The 24754-nt window shown below is 47.7% G+C and overlaps 1 protein-coding gene across 3 annotated transcripts in view; it reads left to right on the top strand.

Annotated features, from left to right (window-relative positions):
• Window positions 1-23968, top strand: part of IL6R (interleukin 6 receptor) — a 54991-nt gene extending 31023 nt beyond the window's left edge. For 2 of the 3 annotated variants that reach the window (XM_061404747.1, XM_061404748.1), the window contains exons 7-10: window positions 8778-8821; window positions 10163-10232; window positions 13989-14082; window positions 20176-23968. In XM_061404747.1, coding sequence (XP_061260731.1) covers window positions 8778-8821; window positions 10163-10232; window positions 13989-14082; window positions 20176-20422 — 455 coding nt within the window. In that variant the 3' untranslated portion in view covers window positions 20423-23968. Of the gene's footprint in view, window positions 1-8777; window positions 8822-9568; window positions 9794-10162; window positions 10233-13988; window positions 14083-20175 lie in introns of those variants that run through there. The other variant, XR_009734164.1, reaches the window with a different exon arrangement.
• Window positions 23969-24754: the final 786 nt, after the last annotated feature.

Here is a 24754-nt window from a genome sequence, read left to right as displayed (position 1 = left end):
ACTTAGTATTTTCTTCCTTTCTTCTTCCCTTCTGTCTCTTTTCTTCTTTCTTTCTTAATACCTCTCCTTATGGATGTGGTATTGTGGACTTATTTCTTAATTGGAGGATAATTGCTTTACAATGTTGTGTTAGTTTTTGCTGTACAACCACGCAAATCAGCTATAAGCATACATATATTCCCTCCCTCTTGAGCCTCCTTCCCACCCCCAGCCCTATCTCACCCCTTTGGGTCCTCACAGAGCACTGAGCTGAGTCCCTTTGCTTCACAGCTGCTTCCCGCCAGCCATCTATTTTGCAATGGCAGTCTGTATACTTCAATGCTACTCTCTCTGTTTGTCCCTCCCTCTCCTTCTCCCACTGAGTCCACAATGGTATTGTGGTTTAGATTTGCATTTCTGTAATAAGTAGTGCTGTTGAAGATATTTTCATGTGTTTACGGGCTATTTGTATGTCTTTTTTGGAGAGCTATCTATTCAAGTAGAAAATTCTTTCTCATGTGAACCCAACTCCGGTCTCACTGGCCCTTGGTCTCCAGGGTAACCCCTGATAAGTCTGCCAGTCTGCTCTCTCTGAATGCTTCTGGAAGTTCCAGGGGACTTGCATCTGCTTGTGCTGTTCCCAGGCTGTGGAATGGGATGGCTTGTGGATTCCTTACCTGTCTGGTGACCTTCCCTCAAAGCTGGTCTCATCTGTAGATGTTCCTCTTTAAATTGTTGTATTCTCCTGCCAGTGGAGGACGGTGTGATAGGCACCTGTTCAACCTCAGGTCCTGTGTTTCTGTGACTTGCTACAGTGATCACGTAAGCTCAGGCAGAACTCTTTTGACCACTTCTCGCATAAGCAGCTGAAGGGTTTGAGCTCCTATTCTGTACCTGTGTGGGTTTTGAGGGGAGGGTCTTCAAAACCCCAGTGGTGAATATAGCCAAGGGAGAAACCAGCTGCTTCCCTCTCCACTGAGGGCAGAGCAAGAGGAACTTGGATTATTCCCATGCAAGAGTGATTAGGTTGGAAATTGGGGAGTGCTTCTGGAAAATGAGAGGGAGGTTATGTATGTTTTACTGAGGTTACATAAGTTTTAGAGTTATTTGACTGTTTGGGACATGTCAGTGCACTAGATACTACATTGATGGGCTTTCTAGCCCCAAAGACCTGCCTCCATCCCTAAAGCCCAGACAGGTAGGATGCGTGTGGAGGTCCTGACACAGAGGCCAAGAGAAGTACATTGGACCTGGAAATCAGGTTGTATGACCTTGGTAACGTTAGTTTACCTCTCAGAGCCTCAGTCTTTTCATCTGTAAAATGGAGATGACGTGACCTATCTTGTCCCCTTTGGAGAGTTTTTATGAATTTAGAGAAAAAAAAACATTTCTTAGAGATAATAACTAGTACTGCAAGTGTAGGAGGATTAGTACTTTGAGTGCTGTGTTGATTGCTTCTTGGTCCGGGAGGATCCACAACTGTTGAGCCCAGGGCTCTTGGGATAAAGAGAGCGGGGCTGTGGACATCCTAGAGCTGCCGCCCTGAATACAGTCCTGGACTCACTGAATTGGAATGTAGAGGGGAATGTGAAACGGGGAATGTGCGGGGGTGGGGTGGGGGAGGGGCTGGCGTGGCATCCCACTGTAATTGATAAGGCTGTGGAGCAGACAACACTCCCGGCAGTTTAGAAAGAGCAAGAAGGGCTTCATGGAGGAGGTGGCATTTGCGTTATGTCTTGGAGGGTGTTGGAGGGGTTTCCCAAGCATAGAATGGGGGATTATAGGCCACGGGAACAGCACGTGCAAGGACGTGGACTGTGAACCAAGGCAGGGCTGTTTGGCCCGGCGGGAGCACAGGTGTGTGCGTGGGACGTCCGAGTGGGGCGCGCGGGAAGGCCTGAAGAGAGAGGGGGTGCGGGGTAGAGGTGTGGGGGAGGGGAGTCAGGCGCCTGGGCTGCAGCCAGCGCTGCCCCCTTGAGGCTGAAACCTGGCTGCACACAGTCTTGTGGAGGCAGCGAGGTTCCCAGCCTGAGGGCGGGGCGCTGAGTCACACAGTTCTGGGGGCCCTGCTCTGGCCAGGAAGGCCAGGTGACTGCCAGCAGCACCTGCCACGGTGACTCATGGAGTCCCTGCCTGTCAGGGCTGATGTCACTCTGATGTCAGGCCAGGAAGGAGAGGTTACACGTTAATAGGCGGCTGGTCAGCCGCTCTTTGCAGGCTGGGAGTTCCTCATGTTTGTCCTCTCCGACAGCACTGGCAAGGCTGGCATCCAGCAAGCCTGTGGACCCCTTGCACAGCGAGCTGGGGCAGAATGCTCAGGAAAAGCCCGTTAGGCATGAGGGTTGTTTCTTGCTTTCATGAATCCCTTTAACTCCCTCTCACGCCCTGCTCACCGACACCTGGAAAATATTAAGAACCACCTGTGACAGGTAGTGAGCAGTGGGGACCCATTCTTGGGAGTCACACTGCTGAGGAGGTGCTAGAGGTTTGTGTCCACGTGGCCTTTGGGGGACCCTGCGGCTGGGCTGCACGCTGTCCGGGCAGGTGGGCCTCCCTGGCCCAATCCCTTCAGCTACATACTATCACCTCAAACCCTGCAGTTGTCCCATTCTGGGGGACTTCACTGTGTTCCTCCCTTCAGCATGGCCTGAGGGGAAGTAGGTTAAAGGGTACTTGGGGACATGTTTCTGAAGAGACCATGCCCCTTCACCCCTCCCCGGGCATCGCCTGACTCTGCCGTTGTGCCGTTTTCCATGGCAACTCCACGTGCTGCTTCCACGGGCGGCCTTGTCGCGTCCCCTGGGTGCAGTGTTGTCGCTGGGCGGACCGGGCTCTGGTCGCTGGCACTGCCCCTCCCAGCAGGACCTTAGGGAAGTACCCAGCTTTGCTGGGTTTCCAGATGGGAATGATAGGCCTGCTTCAGAACTTCCAAACCAACCACCTGCCTCACTGGGCTGAGAGGACTAACCAAGCTGGACAGCAGGTCACACCCAGCCTGGCACATGTGAGTATGTGCCAGATGCTAGCAATTCACCTGTGTTTCAGGCCACATCTGTCCCTTGAGCTCTGGATTCTTGTCTCCACTCTGCCCAGAGTTTGGACCACAAACCTCCCTGTGTTCTTTGTCCGGCAATGGACACTACCATCCAGCCCGCTCTCTGAGCCAGGACATGCCCAGGATAGCAGGCCAGACCACCCTCTCCCTTGGCTCAGGTTCTTGTCCCATGTTGGCAGGATTCTTTTTGTTATTTATTTAGCTGTGCCTGGGTCTTAGTTGGAGCCTGTGGGCCCCTTGCATTGGGAGTGCAGAGTCTTAGCCACTGGACCCAGGGATGTCCCTCAACAGAATTCCTACAAGGATCCCTGAAACTGATGTCTGTCTCTGGTGAGACAGCACCAGGTGACCTCCACGCCACTGCTATGGGCCTCTTTCTAGATCACAAGCCTGAATGTTGCTCCCTGGTCTACAGCCATGACTCCCCTTAACTTCCAGGTAAAGCTCAAACTCCTGAGCTTGGAACAGAGGCCTCCTCCGGCTGCCTGCCCACCATCCCTCGTGCCTGGCCCTCTCTCACCTCTTCCCCTCCAGTGGGACCAGCACTTTGGCACTCATGTCTGCCTCTTCATCCACCTTCTTTCCGGGCCCACCACTGCATCACTTCCTTCCACACCCTCCCTACCTGCTCCATTTCTGTGCATAGCTGAAAGTTTCCTGGGATTTCTGTAAGATTTCAAAAAGAATTTTGGGTACCCAAGAAGGTCACCAGCTTTTCAGTTTGCTAAGTAAGGACCTAAAATTAAATGGTTAAGTAAAAAGTGCTCTGCTGTGCTTAGTCGCTCAGTCATGTTGGACTGCCAGGCTCCTCTGTCCATGGAATTCTCCAGGCAAGAATACTGGAGTGGGTTGCCATTCCCTTCTCCAGGGGACTCTTCCCGACCCAGGGATCCAACCCAGGTTTCCTGCATTGTAGGCAGATTCTTTACTGTCTAAGCATCAGGGAAGCCCAAGTAAAAAGTAGCGATTGCCATTGACCGTCACTCATTTCATAAGAGGATGAAACAAGGGCTTAATCTCAGAAGGAAGACACTTAAGCTATATAGCTATCCAGTTTGTTTTTTCTCATTTGGCCTCAGACTAGTAGACTTCTCCACAGACTGTCCTGGGTGGTGCTGGGGCCCAGGTAGAGGTGATTTATTTCTCCTCAGGAGATTGTCAGCTCCTCAGTGTGAGGTTTTTGGCTTTTTTGTTTTTCTGAACGAATGGAAAAAGTGAAAGTGAGGTCACTCAGTCGTGTCCGACTCTTTTCTGCCTCATGGACTGTAGCCTACCAGGCTCCTCTGTCCATGGGATTTTCCAGGCAAGAGTACTGGAGTGGGTTGCCATTTCCTTCTCCAGGAGATCTTCCCGACCCAGAGATTGAACCTGGGTATCCCACATTGTAGGCAGACACTTCTACTGTCTGAGCCACCAGGGAAGTCCTGCACAAATAGAGGAACAGTGATTAACTTTCTGGTTGGTGGTTTATAGGGTGTGAGGGAAGGCATGTCGTCCAGAGTGGGGACGTTGCCTGGTGTGCCGCTCAGCTTGTGGGTCCCTGTGTCTCCACCCCACCCCCTGTCTGTGAATGTCTGGCTTTGTGGTTCGTCCCTCTCCCCTTGTTCCTTCATCTTTCTGTCACCCTCTGGCTTCCTTTTTCTTTCTTTTGCCTCTTATTCCCAGCCCACTCCTGTGTTCCCTCTCTGTACTCCAGCCCTGGAGCCTAGTAGCCCATATTTTAACTGGTCATAATATATAACTTAAAAGTATTGTGTTAGAAAATGTTTTATGTTCTGTGTTCTGAATTTAGAGTCAGTTTTTAAACAGATGTTTTTGTGTGCTGGGCGCGTGCTAGGTCCTTTAGCCTGTGATCTGAGGTGACCTGTGTAGAAGGAAGCCACCCCCTTCCTTAGAAACAAAGAAGCGAGGTCTAAAAGAAGCTGAGTGCCTTGACCAAAGCTACAAATCTGGTATGAAGGCCTCTGCCATCTTTTGTATCGAATTTCTCTATTCCAGAACCCAAGTAAGCAAACCCAAACCCATTTTCAAATTAACAGAAATACGTCTTTTGTTTTAAAAACTCATGTGGAAAAAACTCACAGGTAGTCTCTCTCAGCCTCACTTACTGGACATGGTCATTCATTCATTCACTTTGTTATGAATATAAAAGTACATCGTCTGATCTGGAAATACTATTACGGAGACACACTCCGTGTTGGATGTTAATGTATCAGTCCTTTTTTTTTCCCAGGTGATTTTCCATAATTGAAATTTTACTAATTACACAGTTTTCAGCAAGATGCAGGCTCGTGTTAAGTACTGAGTTTACAAAGATGAGTAGGATACAGTCCTTGAATTTGAGAAATGTTCAATCTAGAGATGAGTTTTTTTTTTTTAATGAAGTGGAAAAAAGTTTATTCTTGGAGTCAGAAAGCTTTAACAATTATTTTTTACAAAACTTCAGGCAAGCTATTTAACCTCCCTGTGTCTCATTTTCCCCATCTGTAAAGTGAGGGTGATATTATTACCGATCTCAGAATACTCAGAGTACTGTTGAGAGAATTAAATTAGTTAGTTCGCGTTTAGTATTATAGGTAGGATGGTGCCTGGCACGTAGTAAACTCTGAGTAAATGTCAGGCATCGTCATAGTTGTTGCTGTTATGGTCTCGTGACCACCACCACTGTCCTTATGCCCGTTACTTCCTGGCACACGGGGGCATATGGGAGCCAGTGAATGCCGGTTCCTTCCCCTCTTTCATTCCACATGCTAGCTGCAGTGAAACACTAGGAAATATAAAATACGTTTGTCTAAACGGAAAAAATGTGTTCTCTGTTGTTGCTAACGTTTTATAGCCTTCCTGAGCCTCTGCATCTGTAAACCTGTAATAATAGTACCTGCCTCGTGAGATACTATGAACATCACGTAGGCAAAGAACCACTTGGAGCTGAAGTAGAGTGAGCGTCCACCAAGGTCAATGGTAGAAGTACTAGCAATATTTTATTAGTATGCAGTTAGTATTAATAATATTATTATTAAACTTATTTTCCCCTGAGCCCTAGTTTCTTCTATAAAATGGAAATGTTTATTAGTAATAGCAATACACCTTCCATCTCAGGGGACAAATGGTCTGAGTCAGGGGTTCCCGTTGTCATCTATCCTGAAGTAGAAAATGGCAACTCACTCCAGCATTCTTACCTGAGAATCCCATGAAGAGAGGAGGCTGGCAGGTTACAGTCCATAGGGTTGCATAGAATTGGACACGACTGAGAGACTAACATTATTGTCATCTAGGGAGGTTTTTAAAAAGTCTTGTTATGTAAGACAATCTTAACTATGTGTTGGAAAAATTTTGTTCGGTCTGGTAGCATTCCTGGGTTATTTGAGAGAAAATTCCTCCTTTAATCTCTGGAAATCTGAGCCACCAAAGGTTACACATCCTTTTTCTGGACTTCATATTATGTTGGGGGCCAGAACTCAGGGTCAGAAGTACACTGGTCTCCTTTTCTTCCTGAAATATCTTTCTGGGTTTGAGGGATCTTTTAAAGACCCTGATGGCTGAAACTTACCATGGAGATTCTAAGGCTATAGGTCAAGGATTGGACCTAAAAGACCACTGATGAATCTGAACATGTCTGGGTTTAAGAACCACTGGACTGAATGACCATCCATGGTCAACCGTATTTCCTATGTAGAGTTGTCCCGGTCTCCTGGTTTTAGCTTTCCTTCTAGCGTCCCCACACCCTCCTTTAATCCTTCAGTCATCCCCTGCTATGAGTCTAATTGTTCCCTGTTAGGTTGGGCTGGGAAGAACACAAAAGAATAAGAGGCTTGTCCCTCCCATTTATCCAAGGTTGATCTGGGGCTGAGTTGCTCTGCGACCTTGGACAAGTTGCTTTCCCTCTCTGGGCTCTCTGTACAATGCGGAGGGCGAACACGCTCTTGTGTCCCTTCCAGTGCTGCTGCAGTGTGGTGTTTTTCCCCTCCTGGGGAATGCACGCCCCTTCTGGAAGTTTCTGTCCTGAGCAGAAGAAAGGTCACCCTCTCCTCCAATCCCTTGCTAGTTGTTCTACTCCTGACTCAGGGAGGCTCGACATCTTTGTATAAACTGGTTCTGTGGTATTTTTAATTTCTTGATGGAAAAATGATGAACTGAAAAGAAAATATTTTAAACTCCAGAGCATTCAGTGCCTGGTCCCTCGGGCCCATATTTGCGGCTGAGTCAGGCCTCGTGTCAGCGTTCTCGCTTTGATACTTGCCCTTCTGCAGCCTTGGGGGTTTCTGCAGCAATGTGGTTCCCATGGAGCGGGAGGGGCCCAGGAGGGTGCCCAGTCCACCTCCCTTCTTGGGCACAGTATATTAAATCCATCCAGGCAGTAAGAGTCTGTTGTTACATAATTTAAAAACATATATTTATTTATTTGGCTGAGCTGGGTCTTAGTTGCAGCATGTGGGATCTTAAGTTGCCACATAGGAGATCTAGTTCCCTGACCAGGGATCGAACCTGAGTCCCCTGCATTGGGAGTGTGGAGTTTTAGCTACTGGACCACCAGCAAAGTCCTAGAGAATCAGTTGTTTAGATAAATATTTTTATTGCAAAAAGGCATGTTGCTGCTAAGTCACTTCAGTCGTGTCCGACTCTGTGCGACCTCATAGATGGCAGCCCACCAGGCTCCCCTGTCCCTGGGATTCTCCAGGCAAGAACACTGGAGTGGGTTGCCATTTCCTTCTCCAATGCATGAAAGTGAAAAGTGAAAGTGAAGTTGCTCAGTCATATCTGACTCTTAGCGACCCCATGGACTGCAGCCTACCAGGCTCCTCTGTCCATGGGATTTTCCAGGCAAGAGTACTGGAGTGAGGTGCCACTGCCTTCTCTGAAAAAGGGGCATACAGGAGATTAAAATGTTAATGGTGCTTATATCTGGCGCTGTATATCCTTCCTTTTTTTTTCTTTCTGTGTATGAATATATATTTGTTGTTGTTGTTATTCTGTTGCCAAGCCAAGTCTGACTCTTTGTGACCCCATGGAGTGCAGCACGACAGGCTTTCCTGTCCCTCACCATCTCTCAGAGTTTGCCCAAGATTATGTCCATTGAACTGGCGATGCCATTCAACCATCTCATTCTCTGTCACCCTCTTTTCCTTCTGCCCTTAGTCTTTCCCAGCATCACAGTCTTTTTCAGTGGGTTGGCTGTTTGCATCCGGTTGCCAAATTATTGGAGCTTCAGCTTCAGCCTTAGTCCTTCCAATGAGTATTCAGAATATATATTATGGCATATCATATAACATGGGCTTCCCAGGTGTCTCTGTGGTGAAGAGTCTGCCTGCAATGCAGGAGTCACAGGAGACATGGGTTTGATCCCTGGGTCAGGAAGATCCCCATGGAGAAGGAAATGGCAACTCACTCCAGTATTCTTGCCTGGATAGTCCCATGGTCAGAGGAACCTGGCAGGCTACAGTCCATGAGGTCGCAAAGAGTTGGACACGACTGAAGCAACTTAGCACACCACACGAAAAGCTTTGGATCACACTATATGGACTTTTTCTTGTCTCACATTTTTCATTATATCATATTCTTAGTTGTTTTCTGAGATATTTTTAAAGACTATTGCAATGTATGATTATATCAGAATTTGTATGGCTAGTCCTTTAGGGTTGGATAGTTGCTTGTTTTCAGCGTAAGATTCACTATGATTAATTTTATTCTATCAGTCGGGACTTCAGGGTTCATGAATAATTAATAATGACTATTCTATCCACAGAGTCCAGGAGTTCTACTACGACCAAGCTGCCCACCTCCACGCAGGTGAGCTCATGTTCTTATAAAAGGGTCATGGCGACAGCGCCTAGAGTTGAGGGTTGTGGGCTGGCGTCAGGCAGAAGTTGACTCCAATTGCACCTCTACCACTTACCAGAAATGTGGCTGTGAGCAACTAGCCTGAACACAGGGGCTCTGTAAAGCACACCTCTGTAAAGCAGGGGAAGAGCAGTTCTCTCGTCCCAGTGATATAGGCCACGTAAAGTGTGGATTGGTTCTGGCCCGGCTCACTGAGCAGCTGTGTGTCTGGGGGCTGCTGTTTCATCTCTGAACCTCTGGGCATCCCGATAGCTTAGCTTGTGTATCTGTGCTCTTCCCCTATGGACTCCTGGTGTCATAATTTTCTGAAAAGAGGATTACTTCTGAAGCTGCTTAACAAATCCTTGTGTAATCCAATTTCCCATTCAACTATATCTCATCTCCTGGTCCTTAATTCCCTCAATGCTAAGCGGGGAGGCTCAGCCACTCCTGGAGCTGGGCAGCATGGGGAAGAGCCAGGGTCTTGCATCTTGGCCATATTGGATGCAGGACTGTCCAGGCACCAGCGGGAACAGCTCCAGGGTGCAGCCCACACTCACGGGGCTGGAGGGTGGAGGGAACTGACACTGAGAACTTGCCACGCCTCACTAGGCTCTAAGCCTGGCATCTCCTCCCTCATTTGACCTTTATGATCACCAAGATTTGGGTGCCCTAATGATCATGCCTGTACTGATCAGTCATGTCTGACTCTTATAGCCCACCAGGCTCCTCTGTCCATGGGATTTTCCAGGCAAGAATACTGGAGTGGGTTGCCATGTCCTTCTCCAGGGGATCTTCCCAACCCAGGGATCGAACCTACATCTCTTATGTGTCCTGCATTGGCAGGCGGGTTCTTTATCACTAGCACCACTTGGGAAGCCTACAAGGGAGGAAAACTGATGCCCATGTGGATTAAGAAATTTCCCCTGCCTTCCATAACTAGTAAGTGGTGGATCCAAGATTCTAGCCTGAGCTTTTCCCAGTAAGTGGTAGTACCCACGCCCTGGCACCAGACCCATAATACATCTGCTGTTTCAGGTTACTTATTGAGTATCTCCTCTGTGGAAGGGGTGTGCCCTTAAGCTCCTGGTGGAGAGACATGTGGGAAGAAATCCCTACCCTGAGTAGGTGAGCTATAGATACAAGTAAGTTGAGAGTGATGGGTCAGACAAGGAGAGGTCCACGAGCTGGAGAAAGGATTGCCATGGGTGGATCAGGCAGGAGGTGAAGGAGGAGATAGTGTCTGAGCTGGGTCCTGAACGATGGTGGAATCTGCAGAAAGAGGCTCACAGTGAGGAATATTTCTTTTAGGCACCTACTACTACTGAAGATAATGAAAATATTTTCTCCAAAGATTCTGCAAAAACAACCAGCCTCCCAGGTAAGGACTGGATATTTTTGAGTTTCTGTTGCTTATGGGGCACAAAAGAACTTGTCTCTGCAGAAAGTCCTTTCTTTTTGGAAGTGTTGGCAGAGGGCTAGTCTGCTTAATGAAAAGGATCGATGGCAGAAATAGTCTTTTATTACTTTATACTTTCAAGTTTGATATCGTTAGCTAAGATATCGTGAAGGGACCGTAAGAAGAGTAAGATAAATCAGTAAACAACGTCACATTTGGCCCAGAATACAAATGAATGTGCTACAAACAAAATTACTAAAGTCTGTATTGAAATACCCTTTTGAGGAATGAAATAAATCTTTGGGAAGGCCTTCATTCCAATGCTTCTGATTGCCTATACCTGCAAGACTAGGGAAACTTAGTAACGTTTGCATCAAGAAAGATCCCAACCAGGGCTTCCCTGGTGGCTCAGTGGTAAAGAATCCCCCTGCCAATCAACTGGGGAGACATGAGTTTGATCCCTGATCCTAGAGGAACCCCCATGCTGCAGAGAAACTAAGCCTGGACACCACAACTATTGAGTCTGTGCTCGAGTGTCTTTGAGCCACAGCTGCTGAGCCCACATGCTGCAGCTGCTGAAGCCCAAGTGCCCTAGAACCCATGCTCCACAGCAAGAGAAGCTACTGCCACAAGAGGCCTGCACACCGCAACTGGAGAGTAGCCCCCGCTTGCCACAGCTGGAGAAGAGGTCACACAGCAACCGAGACCTAGCACAGCCCCCAAAAAAGGAAAGGGAAAGATCCCAGGTCCTGTGTTTGCTTTACTATTAATATATGGATGGGACTCATGGAGTCCAGACTCTGGAGGCTCAGCAGCTGAACGCATTCACCTGATGGTTCTTGGGCTTTCTGAGGGAGTCCCTGGCCTCCATACCTTTAACTGGGCAGATTCCTGCCATGCCTGGCTGCCCATGCCCTGCCATTGCTATTGCAAAGCCCCACCTAGTGTAGTGAACTTAGGGGGACCTGCCAAACACCTGGGGCTAAGCTCTGCGTGCACAGCTGGGAACTTGGAGTCGAACCCATCCCTGCTCTCCCGGAGTCTACCATCCAGGGGGTAGGCTCTGGCAAAGACTAAAGCGGTAACTAGCAGAGTGGAATGTGGCCAAAAGGGAGCCATAGGTAAAGCAAAGGGGATTTAGAGTCCTGAGGGAATCATAGAAAGTTCACAGAGAAGTTGCCATTTGAATGAATGGTGTGGGTGGGACAGCAGGAGGTTGGGGCAACAAGCGGTTCAGGGGATACAGTGGAGGAAGAACCCTTGAGTCTTCTCTAGACACTCTCACCAATGATCTGTCTAATCCAGCCCTGTGTCTTTAAAGACCATCTATGGGCTGATGACTCCCAAATGTACAGCCCCATCTCTGACCTTCCCATGAAGATCCAGCCAGACTGGTGTATCCAACTACCTAGGTAACATGTCCACCTGACACCTACCAAAACTCTCAGACCTGACGTGTCTAAAAGAGAATGCTTGATGCCTCCCCGCCTCTTCAATCCCAAAATGTTCTCATCCTTCTTCCTCATTTCGGTAAAGACAACACCTCCTCTGGGTTGCTGAGGCTGGAAGGTGAGACAGGCTTCCTCTGCTATGCCTCATCCCATGTCCCGTCCTCCAGCAGGCCCTGCCAGTTGTATCCTGAGGTTTGTCCAGGAGCTGACCACTTCTCACCCCTCCACTGCCAACACCTGGCCCAGCCATTGGTGTCTTTTCTCCAGGAGGACTTTAGGGTCTGCCTGCTGGTCTGTTGGCTTTTAGTCTTTTGTTTTAATATTTATTTATTTATATGGCTATGCTGGGTCTTAGCTGTGGCACTTGGATTCTTTTTAGTTGTGGCATGTGGAATTTAGTTCCCTGACCAGGGCTTGAACTCGGACTCCCTGTACTGAGGACGTGGAGTCAGCCACTCACCCACTGGATGTCCCTCCTGGCTTTTGTCTTAACCCCCAACTGACTCTTTTCCAGCCAAAAGCCAGAATGACTCTTAAAACACAAATTTAAGCTCTTCTTGGCTCAACACCATCTTGTCTCCCAGAGTAAAAGCTGAAGACCTAACAAAGACCCTAGTCTCCACGAAGTCAGGCCCTGATCTTGAGGTATCACCTCCTCCTCTCTCTTGCTCATCTGCTCTGCCTTCCTCACTTCCACACGTGCTCACCGCATGGCCTTTGCACCTACTGCTTGCTCTGCCTGGATGCTCTTCCCCTGACCTCCCCTTGGACAGCCCTTTCATATATCCAGGCCTCTGCTCAAATGTACCCCCTCACCCCCCTGCCCAGGGAGGCCTTTCCCAATCACCCAATTTGACAGAACCCTCTACTGTCACGCTCCCCTTTCTATGCTTTTTTTCCATCATTGCCTTTGTCAGTGCTGACATCTTATTAGATATGTATTTGTTTGTCTGTCTCCCTTGATTAGACTGTAAGATCCAGGAAGCCAGGAGTCTTTCTGTCATCCAATTATCTGTATCCCTGAGGCTTAGAACAAAGCCTGGCACGTGACAGACACTCAGTAAATATTTGTTGAATGAAGGAAGGAACAAATACAAAAGATGATGAAGTATTAGTGAAAGAGTAAGCCAAGCGTACACGAAATGCCTGTCTCTGCCAAGAGACGTGGGACACACTGGGAGACACCGGCCCTTGTGGTCAGTGCTAAGGCAAAGCCTGCATCTACTAGACACTTGGAGTGAACACTGGCATCCCATCTTTATCAGCAGTGGTACCATTTAGGGTGGAAGAGCCTGAATCCGAAGTCCATGAGACTGTAAGTGTCTGCATTTTCAGCAGAAGGGAATGGTGATTTGGCTTAGACTACTCTCTGTCTAGCCCAGGGTCTGTCTCTGGCAGCCAGGGGAAGGAGCTTTCTCTGGAAGGAGATGGTTGTTTGTGAAGCTAGTTTGTTTTCACATTCATTCAATGAAATATTTAGATGGGCCTGCTTTGTGCAAGGCACCACGTGAGGAGTTGGAATGTTAAAAGTGAAAAAGACACACATGGTCCCTGCTTTCAGGGAGTTTAGGCTGGAGGTGGAGCTGGGGGAGTAAGCAAGGCGGGCCAGCGTGGAGCAGGATCACTTCTCAAAGGGAGTGCTTCTCATCTCATGTGAGATTCAAAGGCCAAGCAGGGGGACTGGCCAGCAAAGGGGAAAGGGTGCAGCAAGGGTGGATGAGCATTCTAGGGGAGAAGAGAACGCGGGTACAGGAGAGGGAATATGCGTGAGAAAGATGGACTGAAATTCAGATGGCTGGTGCTTGCGTACCAACTGGGGAGACAGGTGAGAAGTGATGATCCGGTGGGGACAGCTGCACCCAGACACTTGATTTAAAGCATCCGCGCCTCCAGGAGCTGCTGTCAAGGAGGTCCCCTGAGGCTCTGCTTCTTGCACTCCCCCGTGCCTCGTGGGGCCGGCTGAGTGCCACTAGAAAAGCTGCTCTGAAAGTGAGTGGGAGTCTGTGGCTGGCCGCAGGCACTCAGAAGCTCTGAGCTGGAGGTGTATCTCTTGCCAAGTGGTGGCATCCTGGGGTCTGTCAGACTGTGCTGGGGGAGACCTTCTAGAGTTGGCTTTGGCCAGAACACTGACAAGTTTGCCAGGCAGAGCTGTTTCCTCCTCCAGGGGTGAGGTTCTTTTGAGGTTTTGGCAGCACCTGCTGAGTGGTTTATTTTTTTTTTTTCCCCTTCTTTCCTCTGCTCCTCTTCCTCCTCTTCTTCCTCTCCCTTTTACTTTTTTTTTTTCTAGTGCAAGATTCTACTTCGGTACCACTGCCCGCATTCCTGGTGGCTGGAGGAAGCCTGGCCTTCGGGACCCTCCTCTGCATCGGCATCATCCTGAGGTGAGAAGGGCCCCGGGGTGGCCCCGCGGCATTCTCAGGCTTCACATCTAGCTTTGCCAGTGCTAGGATGGTGGCCATGGGTTGGAGAGCCACGAGTGGATTCCAGATATATTTGAGAGGTAGAATGGAAAGATCTGATGACAGCTTAGATGGGAAGGATGAAGGAGAGGAAGGAATCAAGTCTGACCCTTAAGTTTCTGGCTTAAGCAGAACAACCAAGTAGAAAAACAATGCTTACATCTTGGTACGACTGGGGAAACCCCAAGTGGGCAAGTTTGGGAGGCCATTCAGATCATCGCCACCAGGCAGATGGTAGTTGGGGCCATGGGAGAAGATGGGGCCAAAAATGTCATCTGTGGAGTACAACTGGAATATTGTGAAGAGGAGGAGCTGAGAAAGGGACTGAAAAGGAGCAGCCTGAGAGGGAGCAGAAGAGGCAGGAAAGCCTGGTTGTGAAAGTGTGTGTTAGACACTGAAGAAACACCTTAGGCTCTGAGATTGCAACATGAAACATACCCTTCCTCTTCTAAGAGCCACAGACTAAAATGAGTAAAGTACCACTTGAGGAGCACCGCAGCAGAAGTGCACGGGTAACTCTGAAGTGCCTGGCTAGACTACCTCCTTGGGGATATTCTGTGTTTTAAAATAAGCAGACGTAGTGGGTCATTTTTAAATGTCCTATCCTGGTGCCCCCCTCCAGTCTTGGTGAGGGCTTGGTTGGCACTCTGGTCACTGCTGTGCCATGCCTAATCATCCCAGTCTGTCTCCACTTAGTCACTGGTGTTGCCATTCATTCCCAAGCTTGCAGAGAAGTCACCTAACAGAGCTCCCAATGAATGGGCAATAAAGAAAACTTCCAGTATTCACGATTTTACTGCAGGAACTGGCAATTTTGCATATGCTGAAGCCCTAAAGGAAATGAGGCTGGGCTCTGGCTTCGGATGGTGGTAAATTCCAATAATAATATAAGGAGAGGAGAAATTCCATCCTATTTCTTTCTGTTTTTCCTGTCTTTTCCCTTGTTTGTAACTTGCAAAGATTCTACCCCGTGATTGTGAGAGGTGGTCTTTGAGGTGTTTGGGAAGGACGGGTAAGACTTTAGCAGACAGCTTTCCACGTGCTCCACGAGACTCCACTCATTGGAGTCTCACAGTGACCCTGAAATAACTTAGCCACCAAGGTGGTCTGGGTTGGAAGATGAGGAAAATAACAACTCACACTGTGTTTGGGGTTGTTTTTGCTTTGATTTTTCAATGAAGTAGCAACCAAGCTGTTCCAAGGGTGTGCAGAAGATAAGGTTCTTAAAGAGGAACTCCCTGGAGGAGTCAAGAACTCAGTCTTTTATATCTTTGGGCCAGAGAGGGGCCCTGCCAGCTTTCAGAGGTCTTCCTACTCCCTTCTAAGGGATTCTTTGCCTCACCTCAGATACCTCTTCTTTCTGTATCTGTATCATCTGGGTTTCAAATGGACTTTCTCATAATCCACCAGAGACCCTATAGAGCAGTGGTCCCCCACCTTTTTGGCACCAGGGAGCAGTTTTGTGGAAGACAGTCGTGGACCAGAGGGTAGAGGGGTGGCTTCAGGATGACTCAAGTGCGTTACATTTCTGTGTACTCTATTTCTATTACTGTTACATCAGCTTGACCTCAGGTCATCAGGCATTAGATCACGGAGGTTGGAGACCCCTGTTCTAAGGGATTCCTTGCCTTACCTCAGACACGTACTTCTGTGTTCTCTTTATTTCTTTATCATTAGGGCTTCAAAAGGTCTTTAGCATAACCCACCACAGGCTGTGTAGAATAAATATCATGATTATGATTTCCTCTTGACAGGTGAGGAAATTAGAGCTGAAAGAAAGAAGGGTGATTACAGCTAGTCAGGGTGAGGCTAAGGTTCAGACTCACAGCTTATACTTCTTGGTTAGGGCCTTAGGGGTCATTTAGTCAAACTCTTGAGTTTTACAAATGACACAACAGTAACGACAGGTAAACTGACTTGCCCAGGAACACACACTTTGTTAATAGCAGAGACAGGACAAGGACTCGTGTCCCAAGAGTGCCTGCCCACTGCGCCAGCCTGCAGTCGGCTAAGAGGTAGGCCTAGTCCTATATGTCCACTGTCGGCCGGTGGCCCCGCTAACAGGCGGTGCTCTCCTGCTGTGCTGTTAACCACTGGGAGAGAAGTGTTAGGCTGGGATCGGCCACAGCGCTCATCACAGCCCTGGTTTGCTAGTGTGCTGATGGTGCTTGTACACTGGCTGGTTGCTGCACAACCAGAGTCCCTGAAGGCACAGTGCCGTGTGCAGAGAACATAGCAGTTATTTATTTCCTAGCCCGATGAGTTTCCATCCTCCTGTATAAGGCTAATTTATTTGGAAAGAGGCCAGTTAATTTCAAACAGTGAAAAATCACACTATTTCCAAAGTCCCCCATGTCAAAAAAAGGAGTATCAGTAGGGGTTTCCCTGGTGGCTCAGTGGTAAAGAAGCCCCCTGCCAATGCAGGAGATATGGGTTCGATCCCTGGTCCGGGAAGATCCTACATGCCACAGAGCAGCTAAGCCTGCGTACCACGACTGTTGAGCCCGTGCTCTAGAGCCCGGGAAGTGCAACTACTGAGCCCAGGTGCCACAGCTACTGAAGCCTGCAAGCCCTAGATCCTGTGCTCTGCAACAAGAGAAGCCACCGCAATAAGAAGCCTGTGCATGGCAATAAAGAGTAGCCCCTGCTCCCTGCAACTACAGGAAAGCCCACGCACAGCAACGAAGACCAGTGCAGCTAAAAAAAAAAAAAAAATGAGTATCAAGAGATACTGCGGGAGCCTGGGGTGCCAAAATGGTTAGGCCACCATGACCACTGGGGTGGCCAGATGATCACAGTGGACAGAATGAGAGGCAGATGGAGGAAGGCAAGCCCACCCCCTGTGACACCATCTTTCTATTTTTAGTACATTTATTTTGTGTCTCAAGCAAAGCACAGTATTTTCCTAAGTATTTTTCCATCAATATCAGTGACAATTTTTAAAAATTTAAGTGTGCTGTTGAAAAAGGTGTACTATCTTTTTAAAGGGATGTTGTAGCTTAAAAGGGCCATTCTCCCCACTGTACTTCCTGTGCCCCACTGTGCCCCCCATTTATAGCTCTCTATTTTATGCCATTGGGCACTGGGAAAATAGGATTTTCATAGCAGAGAGTTACTTTTCTGCACATTTATTTAGAATGGCTAGCACTATTAGATGAGGACTTCCTATGTATATGCCTATGATTTAAATCATTTTGTATTGAATGTATTGTTTCATTTCAGTATTTTAAAATCACACTCTCCCATCTCCGTGGTTAATTATAAGTGTTTTTTAAGTTTTTAAAGTGTTTTTAAAAAATCTCTTTTAGTTGCAGAACCTTTTCTTAAAACAAACTATTGCATGCATACATGTTCAGTTACTTCAGTTGTGTTCGACTCTTTGTGACCCCATGGACTGTATAGCCTGCCAGGTTCCTCTGTCCATGAAATTTTCCAGGCAGTGCTCAGACACCTGCCAAGGGCAGGGCAGTGCCACGTTTGACGGACCACAGGCTCAGAGGTTTCTAAGTCCCCTTTGAGCTTAGTGATTTGCTGAAAAAGTTGCATTCACTCCTCAAAATATTTCAAAAGAAGGAAAGCTCACCTTTCTCAGTTACCCATCCAGTTGTTGAAAAAATCTGAGGACAGAGACTGCTTTCCATGTGGGTTAAGTAACATCAATAGAAACTTTAAAAAAATTGTGACACAGGATTATTTCCTAATATCGGCAGTTTGATGAATACTGACAAATAGCAAAGAAGGACTGATGCTGAAGTTGAAGCTCCAGTACTTCACCTGATGCGAAGAGCTGACTCATTCAAAAAGACCCTGCTGCTGGGAAAGATTGAGGGCAGGAGAAGAGGCTGACAGAGGATGAGATGGTTGGATGGCATCCCTGACTCAATGGACATGAACTGGAGCAAATTCCAGGAGATGGTGAGGGACAGGGAAGCCTGGTGTGTTGCAGTCCATGGGGTTGCGAAGAGTCAGACACAACCTGGGGGCTGAACAACAACAAAGCAAGGGAGAAAAATCACACATTAAGCAAAGATAGCGACTGTTAATTTTTAAAATGTAAAAGTCTGACAAACATACAGGGAAGTGCAGATGTCATAAGTGTACAGTCCCATGCATTTCCACAAAGACACCCATGCAGCTGACACCCAGATCAAGAGCGCTTTACATTTAGATGAATTTTCTCCAAGTCTTTTTCCTCAGCATAGTCTCTTGTTTGTTTGTTTTGGCTGTGTGGCATGATGGTTACCCAATCAGGGGTTGAACCTGTACCCCCTGCATAAGAAGCAAGGAGTCTTAACTACTGGACCACCAGGGTTTGTTTCTCAGAGCCATGATTATTCTGTATCCATAACTCTGAATCCTGCCTTTTAAATAAATGTAGCATTAGTTATAAGCACTTCTTATTATTACAATTTTTTGTAAACCTCACTTTCATCACTTATCCATTAGATGCATAGACCCAAGATCACTTAACCAACCTCCTATTATTGGGTGGTTGGACTGTTGTTTTGCTTTTATAAACAAGACTGTGTTGAACATCTTTGTGCATAAAGCTTTTTCCATGGCTATGTGCTTTCCTGAGGGTATAGTCCCAGAAGTGGAAATCTTGGATCAGAGGGGCTGAATGTTTTGAAATCCAGAGTGTAACGACTCTGTCTTCAGTTCTCTCACGAGAGAGGATTCCACCCAAGAACCCAGCATAGCTCCAGTAAGCGCCCTGCTGTGTTCTCTTCCTGTGCAGTGCCTGAATGGCGAAGCCCAAGTCACATTCTGCAGACTGTTTGTTCCATTTGGATAACAGGCTAAGAGCCAATGGCATATGTGGAGCCAGCTATCAATTATTTATCATAACAAGGACAGGAATAGCCTGTCGATATAAAAAGAAACCTAAGGAAAATCCCCAAACCTTGTTTTTGATGTTGGTTTCCCCTCTCCCCTCCCAGCCCTTCCTGAAGTAGCTGACATTTGGTAGAATTGAGAGAGACCACTTTGCTCCCGCTTTGGGGTCAGTGGGCAGTAAGTTAGTAGGTGACAAAGTGGGAAGCGGGGGTGGGGGGGGAAGATGGGCTGCCCCGCTCGACTCAGGGAGGAGCCCTGACTGTACCTTTGAAGATTGCTATCACCATCTCATCTTTCTTTGGGCTGTCAAATGACTTTTCTCAGTTACTGAGCCCTGGCTTTGGGCCCAGAGTGGAGCAGGGTGAACGAAGCTGTGATCAGAGAGATGTCTATCTCCTTCCTGTTTAACATCGACTTTCCTGTCAAATGAGTCACTCGTGCCCAAGTGGTGCCCATGGCCGAGGCTGTGTGCATGTGCCAGTGTGGTAGGAGGGGACCCAGGGGTGTAGGGAGAACTGGGGACTATGAGCATATTGGAAGCCAGAAGTGAAGGAGGGGTGTTGAGGGAGCAGGACAGTCCTTTTCCTTCCCCACTGAAAGAATACTGTCTCTCTTTTTTTTAAGTAAATGGATTGAGACTGAGAACGTGTCCCTCTGGGCTGCCTCTATGGTTGTGTCAGTCTTTCAGTCATGTCCGTGTCTGACTCTTCATGACCCCATGGGCTGTAGCCTGCCAGGCTCCTCTGTCCATGGGATTCTCCAGGCAAGAATACTGGAGTGGGTTGCCATTCCCTTCTTCAGGGGAGTCTTACATACTCAGCAATCGAATATAGGTCTCCTGCATTGTAGATGGATTCTTTACCGTCTGAGTGGAGCAGAACAAAGAACAAATTAGGTTCTCAGGTGCTACAAAGAGCACTCAAAACCTCAGTTTCCCCATTGGTAAATTGGACCCACCATGCATACCTATTCCCTTGGGGTATTTTTGATAGCTCTTCAGAGGATTATGTAGCTCCTGGTGACAAAAAGCAGCCAATGAATAAATAGTTATTAATCCTTGGAGCTGAGACCCAAGAGTGCCAGCCCACAAGGGCAGCCAGCTGTTGGTGTTTTTCTCTTGGGTTTATCACAGCAGGAACTCAACATTTGCGTGGTTTGTCTTTGTGTGTCTGTGTGCAGGTTCAAGAAGACGGGGAAACTGCAGGCTCTGAAAGAAGGCAAGACAAGTGCACACCCGTCGTATTCTTTGGGCCAGCTGGTTCCTGAGAGGCCCAAGCCTACCCCAGCGCTTGTCCCCCTCATCTCCCCACCGGTGTCCCCCAGCAGCCTTGAATCTGACAACACATCGAGGAACAGCCGGCCGGATGCTAAGGGCCCTGGAAGCCCTTATGACGTCAGCAACAGAGACTACTTCTTCCCCAGATAATGGGTAGGCCTAGCAGCCTGGGGCGTCAGGCCCCTGGACTGTGTGGATGCTGAAACATAGACTGGCTTAGCACAAGTCGCTCCTCACTGCCATGCCAGCTTATCTCAGGTACTCGGGGCCTCTGGCTTCACCTTTACAGAAGTGCCTCACAGAAAATTCTATGCTGGGTGAAAAAAAAGATTTGCTGTGTTGGTTGAGTTTTGAATCACCCTGACCCCAATGCCCTGATTACAGGGTGAGAGTGAACTCAGGCCCCCGTGAAGAGATGGGTGTCAAGACTCTACTGGCCACTCAGGTGGGCAGAGCTGGGTGACTGGGGAGGTTTGGGACTGCCCCGGGGCTTTGGTGTGGATGAGCCACTGGCCATCCGCGCATCCCCGCCCACCACCAGGAGCGGCAACCTCAGACGGCTGGGATAGATTTCTAGCCAGACTCCCCAAGTCGCTTATGTCTTGACCCTCCTCTTCTAGCTCAAACTCTAGAAACCCAAGTGCCTTCAAAATTCCGTTTTTTCTAGGCCTGAGTGTGGGAGAAGGTCTCTTGTGCTTTTCTTTCCCCCACAGCTGAGGTGGGGGCAGACAGTATCTCAGGGCCTGATGGTTTGAAATGGAATTATAATTAGTTCCTCATCAGCATTTTCTGAATGTGAATGGTCGTCCTAGGCACTTGCTGAATCCAGACGCGAGTGCACTGGCTCGAGTTCCCTTTTTGGATCCCAGGACTTCAGGAGAGGAAGGAGGGGAGTGGGGCAGGGTCTCCAAGCTATCTGTAGTGGCATTGCTGAGGGGGCTGGAGGCCTCTGCACACCGTCCCCCCACTTCCCCGGTTCCCCAGAAGGAGAACTGGCATCAGGAAGGCTTCTGCCAGTTGTGAAATCAGCATTGCCTCGCTCCAGCTTTGTTTATTTTGTTTTCAACTGAGCCTGAGTAACCAGGGAAGATAATATTTATGCAAAAAGACAAAAGAACCTGGCAAGAATGGATTTTAATGTGGTTTTTAAAAAACTGCTGACTCTCTTATCTTCAGAGGGTAGAGCATCCAGTATTAGTTGAGAGTCGGTATGTAAATAACAGGCGAAAGGCACAATGACTTTGTTTAGCATAAAACTGAATCAAGTGACAAAGGACGAGAAAAGATTTTCCCCTATAAGAGAAGAGACTCTGTTTTCATTCTAAATTTTGTTTTTGCCTTAAAAAGTAAAAAAAAAAAAAAAAAAGAGAGAGAGAGAGAAAAAACAACTCTGCCTCTTTTCTAATTTAGCGGAAAAGGCAGCTTGTTACTACTCCCCCAGGCGGTCGAGAAGGAAATGGTGTCCAGCTCCCAGGTCACAGTGCTGGGAAGCCAGCCTCCCACGATTACTCAGCAGGTCAGCTGAAAATCCCCACCACTGAAAGCCATGAATTCTCCAGTATCAGACGAGGTTCATTTAAAAAAAAAAAATCCTAACCTTGATGCCTTCCTCTTTTTAGTTAGTTCCTTGAATGTGATTGTGTTCAGCGAGTATTGGAGCATCGACTGAACGTCGAGGCATGACACTGTGCCAACCACTGCGGTGTACTTTTCTGTCTAGGCTTTGAAAATTCAGTAAGTTAGTGGTTACCTAGACAAGCACCCTCAAGTATCCTGGGAAGTCCCAGAAAGAAGCTGTGATTAAAATCTGTCGTGCAACCCACCACTAAAAATGTACCAGACCACAACACTTTTCTAGTAGTCTCCTGTTTTAGAAGAACAACCACCAGCACCAGACAGGTGGGAAAAGGACAGAAATGATCATGTTTTGTTTACTGTTTGCCGGGCTCAAGCTGTTATGACGTTGGGCGACGTGGTGACTTTCATTGCTGGCTTTGGCTGTAGCTTTCAGACTCTGTTGCTGCCTTTGGCAACTAATCTGAAGTTGACAAAAGTGAGGCAGGTGGTTTTGTTTTGTTTTTCTCTCAAGTTTTCGTGACTGAGACCAGCAAAAATGCTGTTAAAGGGAAATATAGAAAATGAGAATCTGCATGAGACAGGATGATTCTCTGCCCACAGTTAACTCTTGACAAAGTTTTACCCACGTGTAATATTAGCAGAGCCAGGCAGCGGTGCTGGTGGAAGATGTGAAATCCAGATAGCTCATGATTGCTGAGAGCTAGGCAGCTTTGATCTCCAAATTGTTATTGCTTTCATTATTATTTGAACGGAACTGCCTCCCCCTCCCCTTTATTTTTTTATAAGCTAGTATAGATGAAGGAAAAATATATGTCTTCTCTTGCTCAGTGTACATAGGTATACACCCTATGCTCTCTCTGTCTTTGAATCTATGGTCAGTGAATGTGTGTTTCAGTTCACAGGTCATTCTTACCTGTGTTTCTACAGCACACGTGTGATGCTACTCACCTAATACCTGTAGCAATCTGCTACACAGCCAGAAGGAAATGTTAGCCCAGCGACAATTTTTTATTACAGATGGACAGCTTATGCCGCTGGGTGGGAAACATTGAAAATATGCTAGTTCAGGGTTTCAGTTAAAGTGGTCATTAATTCTTGTAGCATTAATGAAAAAAAATTTTTGTTTTTAAGTGTCGAGGAAGTAGCGTTGACTGTTTCTGCAAAGCCTTCGGTAACTCTGAAAGCTCTTTGCCCTGATGGAGCCTTGCCCTTGGTAGTTTGTTTGCCAGGCTCTGGGCTCACCCCAGTCTCTGTCATCTGTCTGCTGTCCCCGAGGGAAGGACACACCATTACAAGGGGTGGGATCTGCTCCTGGAACGGATTGGGAGCTCACCTGGTGGGGAGCAGACCTCGGCTCAACAGAGCTCAGTGGGGCAGACTGGGGGTGGTCATGGTTTGTGGGTTTCCTGTAGAATGTTCAGGAATGTCTTGCCTGGCTGCTTTGGTTCTAGGCTATATCGCTTCATCAGAGGCACTTAAGATTGCCCCAGTTGGGGAGGAGTCTGACACCCAGCTCCAGATTGAGTTGGTAAGAAATCTGTCTTAATTTGGAGAAGCAGGGGCAACTGGCGGTTCCTGGGAGCATGAGCCTGGATCCCAGGCTCCCATGTAGCAGTTGGCAGCGGGGCTTTTGCCAAGCTGGCTCCACTTCTGTGCCAGACACTCCCGAGCATCCCTGAAAGGTCCTTCTAGCATCGCGTCCTCTGTGTAGCCTGGCTCCAGCACCAGCAAGTTTCTATGGCAACCTTAATGATGATTAAGGAACATTGTCAGATGTATGAACATATGCTCAAATGCAGATCTACTTCAGAAGGAAAGGATTGGAACAGCGTGTAGCAAGGCTGTTAATTAATAGAGAAACCGTATTTGGATGGAGAGCACACATCTGTTAAATAGAATACCTCAACTTTATGTTTTTCTGGAGAGAAATAATAGTTTTAAGTTTGGTGGTTTTTTTTTTTAACCTAATTATCTGAAAGCAAATACCAAAGGCTGGTGATGTCTGTATATGGGGCAAAGGGTCAGTATAATTTTTTTCAGTGTTTTTTCTTTTAACCAGCTATTTTGCATTTAAAATGAAAATTGTAAATGTTTGAAATAAATAAGTTCCAAAAAATATGCCTGGGAGATAATGATGCTTTGGCGCCTGGGTCCTTTCAAGGAAAGACTTGCATGGTTACTCGGGGAAAGGGGTGAGGAAACATGGATTTAAGTCAAGGAGAACCATTTGGGGGTGAGCTTTTCCTTAATGCAGGATTAAATTACCTCTGGAAAAAAATCAGGTGAGTTTAAGAAATAAGTTGCAATTTCTCAAAGACTTTCATTTTGGAAGTTATTTCCCCAAATGAGCCCTGGACTTTCTGGAAAGGGCGTAGGTGCTTCGGCTTTTTTACATCATTATCAGGTGATGGACCTGGGGGGAGGAAAAGGAAGGGCCATTATTCATCAGAAGACTGTTTATTGAACAGGGGCTGTTAACGGAATCACAAGTCAACCCTGAACCTCTCCATCATCAGGCTGCATCTGTCCCCTATTGAAAAGGATCCTCCATAGGAAACTCTGGGACTCTGCCATCCCAAATCTTCCAAACAGAGGAAAGCCTTCATGTGGATGCTCTGTGGATAAGAGTTGCTGTGTAAACAGTTCAGGGCTGGGGAGGAGGAAACTGCATGGAAACCTGGAAATTGTGTAACTCAGACCGAAAGCTGAAGCGCCAGGCCCCGCTGTGCGGCTCCCCAGCCCCCGGGGAATCAGAAGAAAGCCACACGATCAACCGCACCTATGGGGCCCATCCTTGAAGAGGCCACGGTTTCTTGCGAGGTTGGTCCCTGTCTTGCAGAAAGTGACACAGGAAACAGATGTCCCATGGTGGCTTGGCTGTGCGGGCCCCACAGAGGGTGTGGG

This window comes from Bos javanicus, chromosome 3, assembly GCF_032452875.1.
Source record: "Bos javanicus breed banteng chromosome 3, ARS-OSU_banteng_1.0, whole genome shotgun sequence".
Lineage (NCBI taxonomy): Eukaryota > Metazoa > Chordata > Mammalia > Artiodactyla > Bovidae > Bos > Bos javanicus.
Note: the sequence above shows the minus strand (reverse complement) of the source record. Positions and strands in the feature narration are given on the sequence as shown.